Genomic DNA, 12,942 nt, shown 5'->3' with positions numbered 1-12,942 from the left:
GGTTTGCACCTGGCAGGAAAATGCAGAGATATTATCACAGTTTGGAGGTGCTGTGTTTTGCCAGATGCCATTTCCGTGCTCATTACAGAAGAGTTTCAGGATACTCCAAAGCTTGCAAGAAATATCAGGTTTTGCTTCCATGTCCAGTTGACAGACTTTTTTGCTGAGTTTTTTATTTTTAACATACAGTTCTTTTTTTGTCTTTTACTTAGAGGAGGTTTGAAAAAAATCTCTGAGCATAAAGGGATTTAAAATATATCTTGATGTAATTTGTGAAGTAAGGGACTATTTTCTGATCCAGATCAAAGCTAGAAGACATTACAAAAGACTATTGAAATCAAGCTGTTGTATCTCAACAAGGCACAAAAACATCTGTTCTTTGTTGGCCAAGACACAGTTAATAAACATTATTATTAGGTAAGCATCCTGTTGTGCCTGTCATCATATGTACCCTGCATAAATTAGGACTCTGAACCAAACAGCAGGGAAAGAATTAATTTCTGAGAAGCGTGGGACAAAATAACATTTATGCCTGTCAACCACCACCACAATCTCACATCATCCTTTTAGCCAGACTTTAAGAGAAAAACATCCAGGAAGCTTAAAATAATTTAGGAATGTTTCTCTATTCTCAGTATCTCAATGTTTGCTCAAACAGAGGCCCCAGTTAAAAAAATTACCAAAGGTTATTCTGCAGAAAGTTGAAGGAAAATTTATGGGACTAAACCTCTGCATATTCTGAAAGTCTCACCCTCAGTACACACAATCTGATCCCAACAGTTTATTCAACCCTGGAAAGTAATGACATAGGTGAATATTCACAGATACCCTTGACTATCCTGGATTTGCAGAGGTTACAAGATCTTTGACTGTTTAACAAAGACCACTAGCAATAAATCACCACAAAGGTTCTTTTGTGAGATTAGGATCACTTTACTCAATTCAGACCTCTACGTGACACAGGAAAGTACAGCAGAAAATGAGTTACTTTTCTTTTCAGTACAGAGCAGAGCACTATAAAAGCAGCTTTTACATTTATTTCAAGATCTCAGGGTTTCTTCTGACACTGTAGCAGAGTGAAGTTTAAAAGAGGTCCTTTATACAGTCATTTGTCAGTCCAGGTGGCCTGGCCATGTAATGATTCTGCAACGTTTTTTCTCAGGCTGTCCCTTCCTTGTGCTTTAACATTTCAATTCACACTCGAGGCTCAATGACGAAGTACTTGCCTACCATTGCTTCCCCAGTGTGCTTTTTTTAGACCTTTGGTTTTGGAAATTGTTAATCAGTTTGAAAGAGCATACTCCTGCAGTAGCCTTGGCTTTCATGTTTCTGGAAGGAATATTCTGTTTCTTAATAAACTAAGTAAATATATTAACTGAGCAACTTCCAAAAATAAATAAATCCCATATGCTAAAGATACTAAGCTTCAAGCTTCAAACTCCTGTGTCAGTGATTGTTTTCCAGGAAAGTAAAGCATCTCTCCAAGTTGTTTCCCAATGGCATCATTTACCCAGGAAGCAGGAAATGTAAATACTGGGATCTCATCAAACAGCTGGGGTCTGATCTCTCAGGACCCAGATAAAAGGTCAAAATCTGAGTCTCCTCACACTTCTTTCTGCTGGAGCTAGGTCAGCATAAACAGGAAAGCCAGATTCAGAAGGCTAAAAGAAAAAAGAAAGCAAGCCTCACACTATACAGGGTGCTGAGGTTTGGTAGCTATTACATCTCAATGACATGGCTCAAAACAATTCCAAACATGTCCGTGTTTGATGACTTCTGTGGTTCTTCAGCGTTGAATTTTAAGATCTGGTTATTCTGGGAAAATTCAGGTAATTTCAACACATCCTAAAATTACCTCTTTGATTATCAGCCTATAGAAAATGAACCAAAGCCATCCAAGGGACTCACAGAATTTCTTCTACTAACACAGAGCAGGACACTGAAGTCACCACTTCTCAGTTTTAGAGCAAAGAATAACTTCTTGCACGTAGCAACCATGTTTTTTGGAACTTGTATTAACCAAATTGATTAATTTCATTATGTGGTATTAAACCAGTTTCAACTTCATTAATTTCAATTTTTAATCACCTCACATACCTCCATGGATGTAGCCTTTTGCAACTCTTTGTACTCTGCCTTGATGCCCGCTCGCTGTGTTCACCACATATTTGAGTCCAGCCTTTGCTTCGTGCTGCTGAGGAAAGCAGATACAATGCACTGCACAAACTTTAGCCACTTGACTGAGTCTGTGCTAGTATTTCATCAAGGATGATAGCAAACAGAAAGGTTTTGAGGAGTCTGGAACCCTATGGACTACTTCAGGTTAGGAGCTGCTGGCACACGTGATACTGGTGCCAGTGGCTTTTCACCACCTCAGGGAGTGAAACGTTTCCCACTTAGTGTCCAAGGTCAGGAATACTTCTATTCTTCCACAGCACACTCTTTGTGTAATAAATACTTGTCTTCTGTCTGGATCAGGTTTCATTCCCCTCACTTCCCTTTCTTCTGTCTTGTATGGGTGTAAGTAAAGGATGCTGGAGCAGCATTTATCTGCAGTAGCAGAGCTGGTACCCTCAGAAAACAGAGCTGGGGTTTGCTTACACTGGGTGAGATAAGAGAAGAGAAAGAGCTGCACAATGAAACAATCTGTCTCTTCTGATTTTATACTAAAAAACACATTCTAATATTATCTTTTGCCTAAGAGACCCTCAAGAGATAGCATTACTGGAGAATATTTCTCATCTGCTTCTCACATACCATATTCCCTCTGCGTACTTTTCCCTGACCTTGCGAGGAAGAATTTCCCAGAAATTTTTCGTTCATGAGATATTGCAAAAGCTCTTTAGATCACCACAGTCAGCAACAGCTACAGAAATTATGAGACTCTCAGAGTACTTGAACACTGGCAGAGTTCCCCTCTGCAGAATGACCAGCAGCAGCTATAATCTCTTCCATCCAAGGGGATTGCTCCCAAGGAAGACTCTATTGCAGGTTTAGTATACTGCAATGCCAGGATTAATACTGGCACTTGCACCAGTCATGCTTGATGTCCAGGGGAAACTGGGCTCAAAGGTCTTAACCAGGATCATGAAATTCTGATGGGGATGGACCCCACTGTCCCAAACACAGCAGCTCACCATGAGAAAAACTCCACCCAAAACATAAATAACATTCTGCGCAGTACAGAATGTAGCTTTTGCATTCCACAACCCTAAGAGCTACTCATCTGTCACAAAATTAATCTAGACTTTAGACTAATCTTTACAACATCTTCTCAGACAACAGAGGAAGATTTTTCCACAGTCAAAATCATCTAGTGCCAGACAGATGTCTAACAGGCAGGATGCATCAGGCATGTTGTTTCCACAAAATGTGGTGACCAGACAGTCAGCTCTAGGTAACAGACCCAGCACTTGACTGCCAAAGTTAGTTGAATGCCATTTCCTCATAGGGAAAGCTAAGAATGTTACAAAGCATGTAACTTACAATCCACTTCCCAGTATGGCAGTAGAAAAAATAGGGCAATTTGAGTATTAAGAAGTCAGACCCAGTGAAGGTTTCAAACCTTATTTATTTACCTTGCTGTTCATAACTAGGAATTAACAGTGGGTGACACACACACACACACCAAAAAAAAAGTGGTTTAGATTTGAAAGAAATGGAGCTATGCAGTACAGATGGAGTCACTGAAAAAAATCTGAGAAGCAGTGTTTCTCTAAACATTCCTCTGCGGTTTATAGTGTTGAATGGATAATTCCATGTATCTGAAGGAAGAAATTTAGGACATACAGATGACATGGAGCCTTGTGACAGACTCCCTGAAATACCGGGATGAAAAATAATACAATTTCACTTCAAGATTTTCCTTATCCAAATATATTGGTCTTCCAGAAAATAATGACTCCATAACAAGGTCAGTAAAGGAGAAGGTATCAATGAAGGAAAAAAATATAAAATAATCTTTAAATAAAAATTTAGTTCACTCTTACTTTACAGAATATTTAAAAGCACCATAGCATTTTACTGTCTGTTCTAAAAATGACCAAGAAGCGACTGGACTGATTTTAGCTGGCAGTATAGAAGAAACTTTGTGAAGAAATGTCTGCAAGCTAAGTAAAAGCAAAGTAATATTTTGTACACCACAAGTATAATCAGAACCTGGCATTGGTTTATTCAAATTTTGCTTTCTTGGAAGCAAAGCTTACATGTTTGTAAACATCAAATCAAACATTGCTTAATTTTACAATTTGCTAAACAAATACTTTTTTACCCTGAAGGGCATATGCAGACCCATCTCTTTGTGTCACAGTTCTGTTGATCTGTGCTTCAATATTTTTTAAACAATTGGTTCCTGTACAATTTTAATGGATCTCAAAAATTTCTTCCAATATTGTGCAAGTCACAGGCAAGGCCATTTTGAAGTGTGCACTTCCTTATGTAGTTTTTTTGTCAGTACCTAACTAATGGAACTGTGAAAAACTATACATTTTCAGGAAAAGTTTTAGATTTTGGTCCTGTACTTAAAGACCTCCTATAATCAAGTTGTTTACATGAATTTGAATCACAAGCATGTACACAACAAAACCACTATACCAATGTTTCTTGATCTATGCATAAAAAGTATGTCTTCTACTTACACTAAAACATACAAAAAATAAACTACAAAAATTGTTTACACTTGATTTCAGAAAAAAAAGCTTTCTTCAAGAAAAATCATTCTTCTTTTTTTCAGCCATCAAAAAAGGAATGCAAGTAAACAATAAATACATGTGCTTTCTCCATATAGACATATTTACACTTGAGTCTTTGGCTTATGTTTAAGTTTCTTTATAAAGATCTTTATGTGATCCAGCCATCATTGCACATTAAAACAAAATAAGCCAGTTTTTCTTTTACTATATATAATATATATATGCAACACTTGAAACGTATAAAGAATGAACCTTACTATCAATCTGCACTGTTATTGTACTTTAACAATGTATCAAAAGAAAAAAAAAAATTAATACCATATAGGAAATATTGATACATGCAACATATGGTCGCTCTACTGTATCCGAGAGACGGCTGCATATACACACACGAGAAGGTCCTAACTTGAGCAAATCTCTTCTGACTCTGGTTTTCATTAAATAGTATTTATGTGGCACTAAATGTTGATACTGTATACAAGCATAGAAACAGATTGAGTTCTTTTATTAAGATACACAACTTCATAAGAAAAATACTTTGCATTTAAAATTTAAAATCCCTCCCACCCCCCTCGTCCCCTAAAATCTTTCTTCACAGGATCAAGAACTGTTGTCAAAACAGCTTATTGAGATTCATATATTTGGTGAACTTCGTCACATCCTTTCTGACTAAGAGGATTCCAGGTACTCCAGTGCAACATCATAGCAGAAACGATATTGCTCCTTTAAGGGGAAACAGAAACAGAAGTTACACTAAAATCTAAAATCTTAGCAGCGGTATCTATAATGAAGAACAACATTCTTTGCTAACTAGTAAACTCAGACAGGCTTGGATTTTCCATTTTTCCCCCCCCTATTACACAAGTATATTACCAGCTCTGATTTAAAAACTCACCCTAACCAATGAAGGGGAAAAGGACCCTGACCATGGAAAGTAATGATGTGCTTCTCTGATTTTTTCAGCTTTTGAACTGGTTTGTCAAACATGAAAAGCTCTCCCCTCAGTCAGAGCATTCTTGCAGTGAAAGCACCTTGACTCTGATACACCACTTCTATTTGAGTTAGCTGATATTGAGCAGTAACTGGTGCAGGACCCCGAGTAGCCCCGTGCCCAGAGCCCATTGGTGCAGTCCCGTTGATATGGAATCCAAAAGATCAAATGCACATTTAAAAAAGAAGTTAAAGCTCAAAACCTCACTGTGGTTATTATTTCTCAATTGAGATCTGATACTGGGGGAGAGGGCGGAGGAAGGAGAGAGGAGAGGGGAAGAGGAAGAAGAAATAAAACCAAGGAAATTAATTTAATGTCTATTGTCCTCACTACTTGAAAAATTAAATCTGCCCTTATGATTTATTTTTGTTTGCATAGGAAGACAGTGTGATGCATTAACAGGAAGTTGTGGGGATATCTTAAAGGCTTTATGGCGCTGCTCGTTGTTATCTGATCCTGTTGCTGAATGTAGGGCACGTGACACTGTTATATAGTGGTTTTCCTGGTTTGTTCTCTAACTAACAACTCAACAGCTTCTGCTGTTCAGGAGCTTGGAATAAAAATTCACAGAACCCAAATACATAACTAAAAAATATAGTAAATTCAGTGAAAAGCTACAGTGGAATTCAGGAGTATTTTGAAATGCAATATAAGTTTGCAGAGCACTTATCAGAAACAAACACAATCTACCTTGGCCTCTCTTTACAGAGGCACAAATAATCTTCCATGTGATCTGACCTGTTTTCTTGACAGCAGTGAACTGAAATCCAGGCAGCAATTCAATATGTTGTGTCTCAGGCGTCTATAGCACAGGAGATTGCAAAGCATTTGCAGCAAAAGCAGCAATACCTAGCCCAGTGTCACTGCTGCCACAGGATGTTCTATTTGTTAACATGTGAACCATCGTCTTAATTTATGTGGTGGCAAGGGATGGAAGTGATGCACTATGATTAAGAGAATCATGCCACAGAAGCTACTTGATATTAAGCAGACACTGACACCTGGAAAAAAGGGGAATATGGGAAGAGGCAGCTACAGCCATTTTGCACAATATGCAAGTTCACAGGGTCAGAAGCAATTTCCACTATGCGTAAACTAAAATATGTTTTTAATTTCAATTGGCATCCCTGATTTTTATGCTGTAGGCAGCCATCTGGCTGAAAAGTGACACTGGCAGCTGGCAGTGTGAGACTCAAATGGCAGGAATTCCCAAACACTATATAACCTGCTTTCATTCACCTACAAAAAGGAAAAACATCCATGTGGGAGAATTTTTTAAGGACCATCCAGTCCTCAATGTTCAGTTTTTATGACAGAAGCAAACATTCGAATGGATAGGCACTCATACTGTATGCATGAAGATTAACCAGAAGACTCAAGGTTATTTTGAGTTCTGGCGATGTACAAACAAATATTTAGTCTTGCAGTTTTGCTAATTCAGGCTCATATTGTTTATATTAGTTTATTGTTGATATCATTTATTATTTATATTGTTTATTATTTAACTGTTGGATTCAATAATCTTAAGGGTCTCTTCCAACCTAAATGATTTTATATATTCATTTGCAACACACTAGATCCGAATGCTTAATTTTTAAGTTCTGAGGTGTCATTTTGACTACTACAAATCTGGGTAACAAGGATTGTCATTATTCAATACAACTTTCAAAGCAGCAGTTCTTACTAAGGAGCAAAGTATTCACAGATCCAGCCAGGAATCTGTACTTCACTGCTTATTCCTATCGAGGAGAAATGCCTTGCTCTGTAAAATTTCAAGGTGGCTTGCGTGAGTGCAGCCTGCTGCAACTTCCTTTCAAACAGACCGGGTTATTTTGGGAGACCAAAGTGCATTCTGTTAACTCAGAATGCTTTCTGTGGAAAGCACGCAGACACTACAAGAAAGGTAGTGTAAAATGCTAAGCCTGTCCTCTCATGATGCTGACTTGCATTTAAACTCAATATCTGTTTGCTCTTCTCGTGGGCCAGGGTAGGTTTGCACTGTTTTGTGGGCACAGGATTGAAAACACAGCTCACACAACGAGGCAGCCTGGCTGTTTGCAGAAACCCTGTGGGGCTGGTGCTTACCGGAGTTTCTACCATGTTGGGCTTACTGTTCCGCAAGGTCTTCACAGCGTGGAAAACATCCACCACATTCTGCCTTTTTACCATCTCAACCACAATGCCGATGGCACAGAACATCCCGCTCCGGCCACCGCCGTTTCTGTACGCAAGGAAAAGAGAGGGTTAAATGCCACTGTGGCCTAAGACGGCGTCCAGAACACATTTCTGTTCTTTCACTCTGTAAGCACAAGTGATTCCTGAGTCCCAGAGGGAGATCAGATTTTATCAATCTCTTTGCAGCTCCAGTGGGTTTGGTCTAAGACACTTGCTTTTTCTGACCTTCCTCTCAATTACTGCTTTTGAATTCTGCCCTTACAGCCCATCATGCTGCCCAACCATGCTATAAGTCTAAATTGCACCTGCTTTAGATATTAAAAAAAAAAAAAAAAACCAAGACCAAGTTCAATGGCAAGTAAGACATTAGAAATAATAAAAACAAGTTCAATGCCCAGCACATTTTCCACTTATCTCTGGAAAGACACTCACTTATATTAACCTATGATATGAGGATTATTCAACTAGATATGCTAAGATACCACTGATTTAATAACCTGTTGACCTTTGGGGACACTTTTGAACTATTTTAATCTTAATTTCAAAGAAATTAAGGTAGGTATTTCTTCTTATTAATTTTGAGGTGGCATAGGCAGAAATGGGTCACTAGTTAATTCTGAACATTTAAACAGAGGTCTTTTTTCCAGAGTAAGGAGGAATGCATAATTCAATTTCTAATTTTTAAACATTATATTTAAATAAGGTAGGAGACAGATTGATTTCTCTCTGCTTTGGGAGAGGATGCTCTCTTTTCAAAATTCCAGCTCCCATTTAAATATCAGGTAAGCAGCCAGAAGTCATTTACCAACAATAGTTTTATTATTGTGTATGTAATAGAGCTTCTTTCAGATGTCATAGTTTTCCATTTAAATTCCTCAAAATACTGTAGGCCTTCCTTTTGGGAAAAAATCTAGCACACTGTGCAAAAGAGACACAAAACTTGGCATCCCATTAGAAGAAGGTATCCATAAGAATACTGTTTAGTTAAAGCCAAGAATAAATTGATTAGGGTTTATTTTAAGATCAGCAATTGACTTTCTCCAAGTTACTCACAGGCAGTGGATGATGGTCCGGCCCTCCCCTTCTTCACATTCCTCTTGCCATTTTTCAACCTGGAGAATTAACTTCAAGAAGGATCTCTTGGAAGCTGGTACATCTCTGTGAGAAGCCCATCCCAAATACTGGAACTGCTGCACCATCAGATAGCCCTCTTGTGGCTGAGAGAAAACAGAGAGCTTTAGGTCAAAATGGCACTTTTACACCTTGGCTTAGAAAACCAAAATATAAAACTAACAGGAAACCTAGGTGTTTATATTATGAGCAGATTCAAACGTGTAATTGCATGGTAGGGTCTCCGGTAACTTCTACCACTTTAGCTCAAGGAAGATGTCAGAAAATGTTAAAAAGGGAACTACATTGAAGACAACATCACAGTTTATCGATCACAAATGTAACTTATCCTGAATTCTAAATCAACAAATTCCCTATATCCCATAGATTCTGTGTGCCAAGATTGCTTAACACCACTGATCAATTTAAAACATCAGTACTGAATTCTTAGGCTTGCAGAAAGAGAGAGAGATACATTTGGCTTCTACACATGAACTGACCCCATTATAAACAAACAACAAGTAATACTGGTGCACAAACATGACTACTGTCCTTGAAATCTTCCCTTTGTGCCAGACTATGATAATCATGACAGCCTTGCTGCCAGTCTCTAAGCCTTCCACGTGCTAAATGTGACACAGGGAGAGCTTTGAATAGAATTAGACTGTCACAAGAAAGGCCTCAATAACAGGAAGAATAAATAGTCTACCTAGCTTCTTGAAGCTGAAGATGACAAGTAGGAATGTGGATTTTAGAAAAGTAAGAACAGAGCAAAGAGATTTTTTAAAAGCAAGGCCTATGAGCTAAAGGGCATAGGAGACAAAGAGAAGTAGAGGAGTAGAAAATCAAAGCTTCATAAAAAAGGAAGAAATGGAAATTAAAAAAAGGAAAAAAAAAAGAGGAAGTCTCAAAATAAAAGAAAAAAGCACTACAGTGTAATGTTTGTCAGTGTGCCCACACCTTAGTTTCCTCTAGTTTCCAAGAAGAACTGAACATGTTTTTCATAATTCTGAATATAAGAAAAATAAAATTTGAGTAAAATGCTAGCCACATAAAAACTAATCTTCGCCCCACTGAAAAATGAAAATATGACCAAAATAAAACAAAAATAAAATAAAATAAAATATATGAAAGATCTTTGTGTACATAGTAATTAATTTTCCCCACAGTTATCTTTCAAGATTAATGAGAGTTAAACACGTAGTCAAGATACACTAGCAATGGTGATAAATTTTCAGAGTTTTCAGAGTTTTTTCACACCCTGCTTTGCAGGGTGCCACAGTCTGCCTTTCCTGTTGTGGTTTTCACATCTTAGGCTGAGAAGCTGCTGGTTCTATCATCAGCCTCGGTGTTTCTGTTCATGATTCACTACAGAAAACGTCTTACCAAAGCTATGAACTAAATACCTGCCGGTACATGTTCATTACAGGGATATTTCTTTTACTGTACACCAAACAGAATACAGAATACTTCTCACACATCAGGGAGAATACCTCAGAACAACATCCATTCACCTTAAAGCTCTCTCTGCTTAGTGTAGAAAAGTACTGTAGCTGTAAAAAGTACTAGGAATCAGTATTAGATACTGATACTTGATTGACTCTTTTCTGAGTAATGTCTTATGAACATTAGTATTCTACTATTATTCAAAATTAAAAAGCACAAGGTCCTAGAGAGCATGAAAAAATACATATCTTTCTGTCACATATTGTTACAATAATCCTTACTCTTGTAAGATTGCATATCCTGAAAATTCTGTTTATGACATCGCAGTCCATTGAACACGACATGCATTCCACTTGGATGGGGCCGTACCGCAGTATCCCTTCCTCAGGCCAGTATTGTGGGCAGCCCTGTGCCAGAGCAAAACAGCATGATTAAATGGTAACTTACAACCTGAGCATTGCCTTATTCCACTGCAGACATCTCACCTAACCTTTACTGAGCAACTAGTGTTGATTAGTTGCTGTAAAGCAGAGAATAATTTGCAAAGTCACTGCACTGCTCTATATTTTCATCAGGTAGTAAATCCAGGGTGATTAAAACACGTGATGGTACGTGGAGAACTCAAGCTCCAAACTAACCTGTGCTAAATCGACTTCATTTAGCATCACAAGAGAAGTACAGCCATAGTCATACACTAATCTCCAGAAGTCTTTCACAGTGTTTGGTAAAGGATGTTGTGTGACGATAAAAGCTGCTGGCTGCCTGTAGCTCTGTAAACACAAACGATTTTATTAGTACCGGTATGGGAAGTACTTGAATTCAACTGAAACAGAACAAAGCATAAAAACAGAATAAAGCTGTGACATCTGTTACTTCATATATCACTGAGGATGTAAAAGTTAGAAATACATTATCATATCCAGTAAGAACAAAGAGGTTACTCTGCTCATGTCTGCCGCCTTCTTGGTTACAGAGCAAGCCCTGATTTTACACTCAGATATGCTGTGGGCACTGAAGATGTTCTTTGTGGCTCTGTTGAGACGAATCAGGGAGCTCTGCTCTAGGCACTGTGTCCAGGAGCCAAGCAGAGAACCTTCACCCCCCCATACAGAGGTCTCAGAAGATCACCCTCCTCATAGCAGGGACTCTGTGACCAAACTGGGGACTAAACTCTATCCCAAATTCTGTTTCACAGTGCACAGCCACAGGGACACCCAGGAAACTGACTTTTGGGATCACTGGGATGCATTTCCAGAAGAAAGCAGAAGTCAAACAGCAAAATATAATTTCTTGCCATGACCAGTTTCCATTTTCTATGTGCTGTGTTATACACAATTGGAAATAGGGATTTCCAGCCTTGCACAGTAACTGAGATGCAACTAACAGCTGAAGGATGATTTTCCTGCTGCAGATGTATTACGAGCAGCAAGCAGAAGAGGAGATATCAGAAGTCTTTTGCAGGCAATTTGTAGCCATCCATGGAAGAGTAAATTAACCCAGAAGAAAGACCAAGTAGGGTAGATAAACCACTTTTGCTATGGAAGCTTGCTCATGTGAGGATTGATCTAAGAGATCTTTATGTGCAATACATAGACATACCCTCCAATAACTTGTTGGTAATGTCTTTAGCATCAGTACTTGTTTGACAAGAGATTGAGGAGGTCGCTGATTTATTTTTAATCTAGGTTTTTGTTACCTTTTCTAATGCAGGAAGAATGTTGGGGTAGCAGCAGCTCATGTCCTACTTCCTAAAACTGCCCAGGGACAACACAGAGACAACCAATTTTGATTTTTCCCCTGTACTTTTAAGAAATAAAACACATCCTAGCTGATGTTGTCCTATCCCCCTTCCCCATAATTTCTAGTGCTTCTCAACACAAGAGAAAGATAAGGGGTAAGCTTCTCTTGTTATTTTGTTATTGAAAGTCCCTTTTTCTTGTCCAGGAGTAGTTCCTCTTCTCTGAATAAATCAGTCTTAAAAGAAACAACCAGAAGAGAAAAGGAAAAAAAACCCAACTTGTGTTACCAAAAATTTTAACCTTTTACTTATAATCTTGCTCTCATTGTAATATAATACCTTTTTTCCTACTGCTGTTTTTCCTTTTATTACTACCATTTCTGCCTTTTCTAATTTGGCTCTGATTGCCAATCCATTAATACATTGCTTGGTTCATGTCCCTACCTGCCACATGCTGTTGCACACTCAGAGTCCTCCTGCTCCCCACATCCTGTGTTGTCTTCCCTTCATCCCAAAACATATTCCTCTATGCAGCTCTATTGGTAGGTTCATAGCACATCAATTTTATCCAGGTGCTTAATGCAATTTTAACTGCAATTCTAAACAATTTTTGCTACCAGAATTCTGTTCACTGCTCTAATTCATCTGTTCAGGCCCCATGATACCCTAATACATTGGTCTTACACATTTACACATGCTACTCCTCTATTTTTTTTTTTTTTATAAAATAAGCTAGTTGTGAGATGAGGGGCTGCATTTTGCTATCAGTTCATTTTCTGCACTAGCTCAGG

At 38.3% G+C, this 12,942-nt stretch overlaps 1 protein-coding gene across 2 annotated transcripts in view; it reads right to left on the bottom strand.

Annotated features, from left to right (window-relative positions):
• Nucleotides 1–3,564: 3,564 nt before the first annotated feature.
• Nucleotides 3,565–12,942, bottom strand: part of PTPRK (protein tyrosine phosphatase receptor type K) — a 382,407-nt gene continuing 373,029 nt past the window's right edge. For both annotated transcript variants that reach the window (XM_088052431.1, XM_088052432.1), the window contains 5 exons: nucleotides 11,052–11,183; nucleotides 10,695–10,820; nucleotides 8,911–9,074; nucleotides 7,768–7,903; nucleotides 3,565–5,414 (listed from right to left, as the gene is read on the bottom strand). In XM_088052431.1, coding sequence (XP_087908557.1) covers nucleotides 5,361–5,414; nucleotides 7,768–7,903; nucleotides 8,911–9,074; nucleotides 10,695–10,820; nucleotides 11,052–11,183 — 612 coding nt within the window. In that variant the 3' untranslated portion in view covers nucleotides 3,565–5,360. The remainder of the gene's footprint in view (nucleotides 5,415–7,767; nucleotides 7,904–8,910; nucleotides 9,075–10,694; nucleotides 10,821–11,051; nucleotides 11,184–12,942) is intronic.

The sequence above is a fragment of the Pseudopodoces humilis genome, chromosome 3 (genome assembly GCF_049639895.1).
Source record: "Pseudopodoces humilis isolate 2021_Gansu_Grassland_sample_001 chromosome 3, ASM4963989v1, whole genome shotgun sequence".
Classification (NCBI taxonomy): domain Eukaryota; kingdom Metazoa; phylum Chordata; class Aves; order Passeriformes; family Paridae; genus Pseudopodoces; species Pseudopodoces humilis.
Note: the sequence above shows the minus strand (reverse complement) of the source record. Positions and strands in the feature narration are given on the sequence as shown.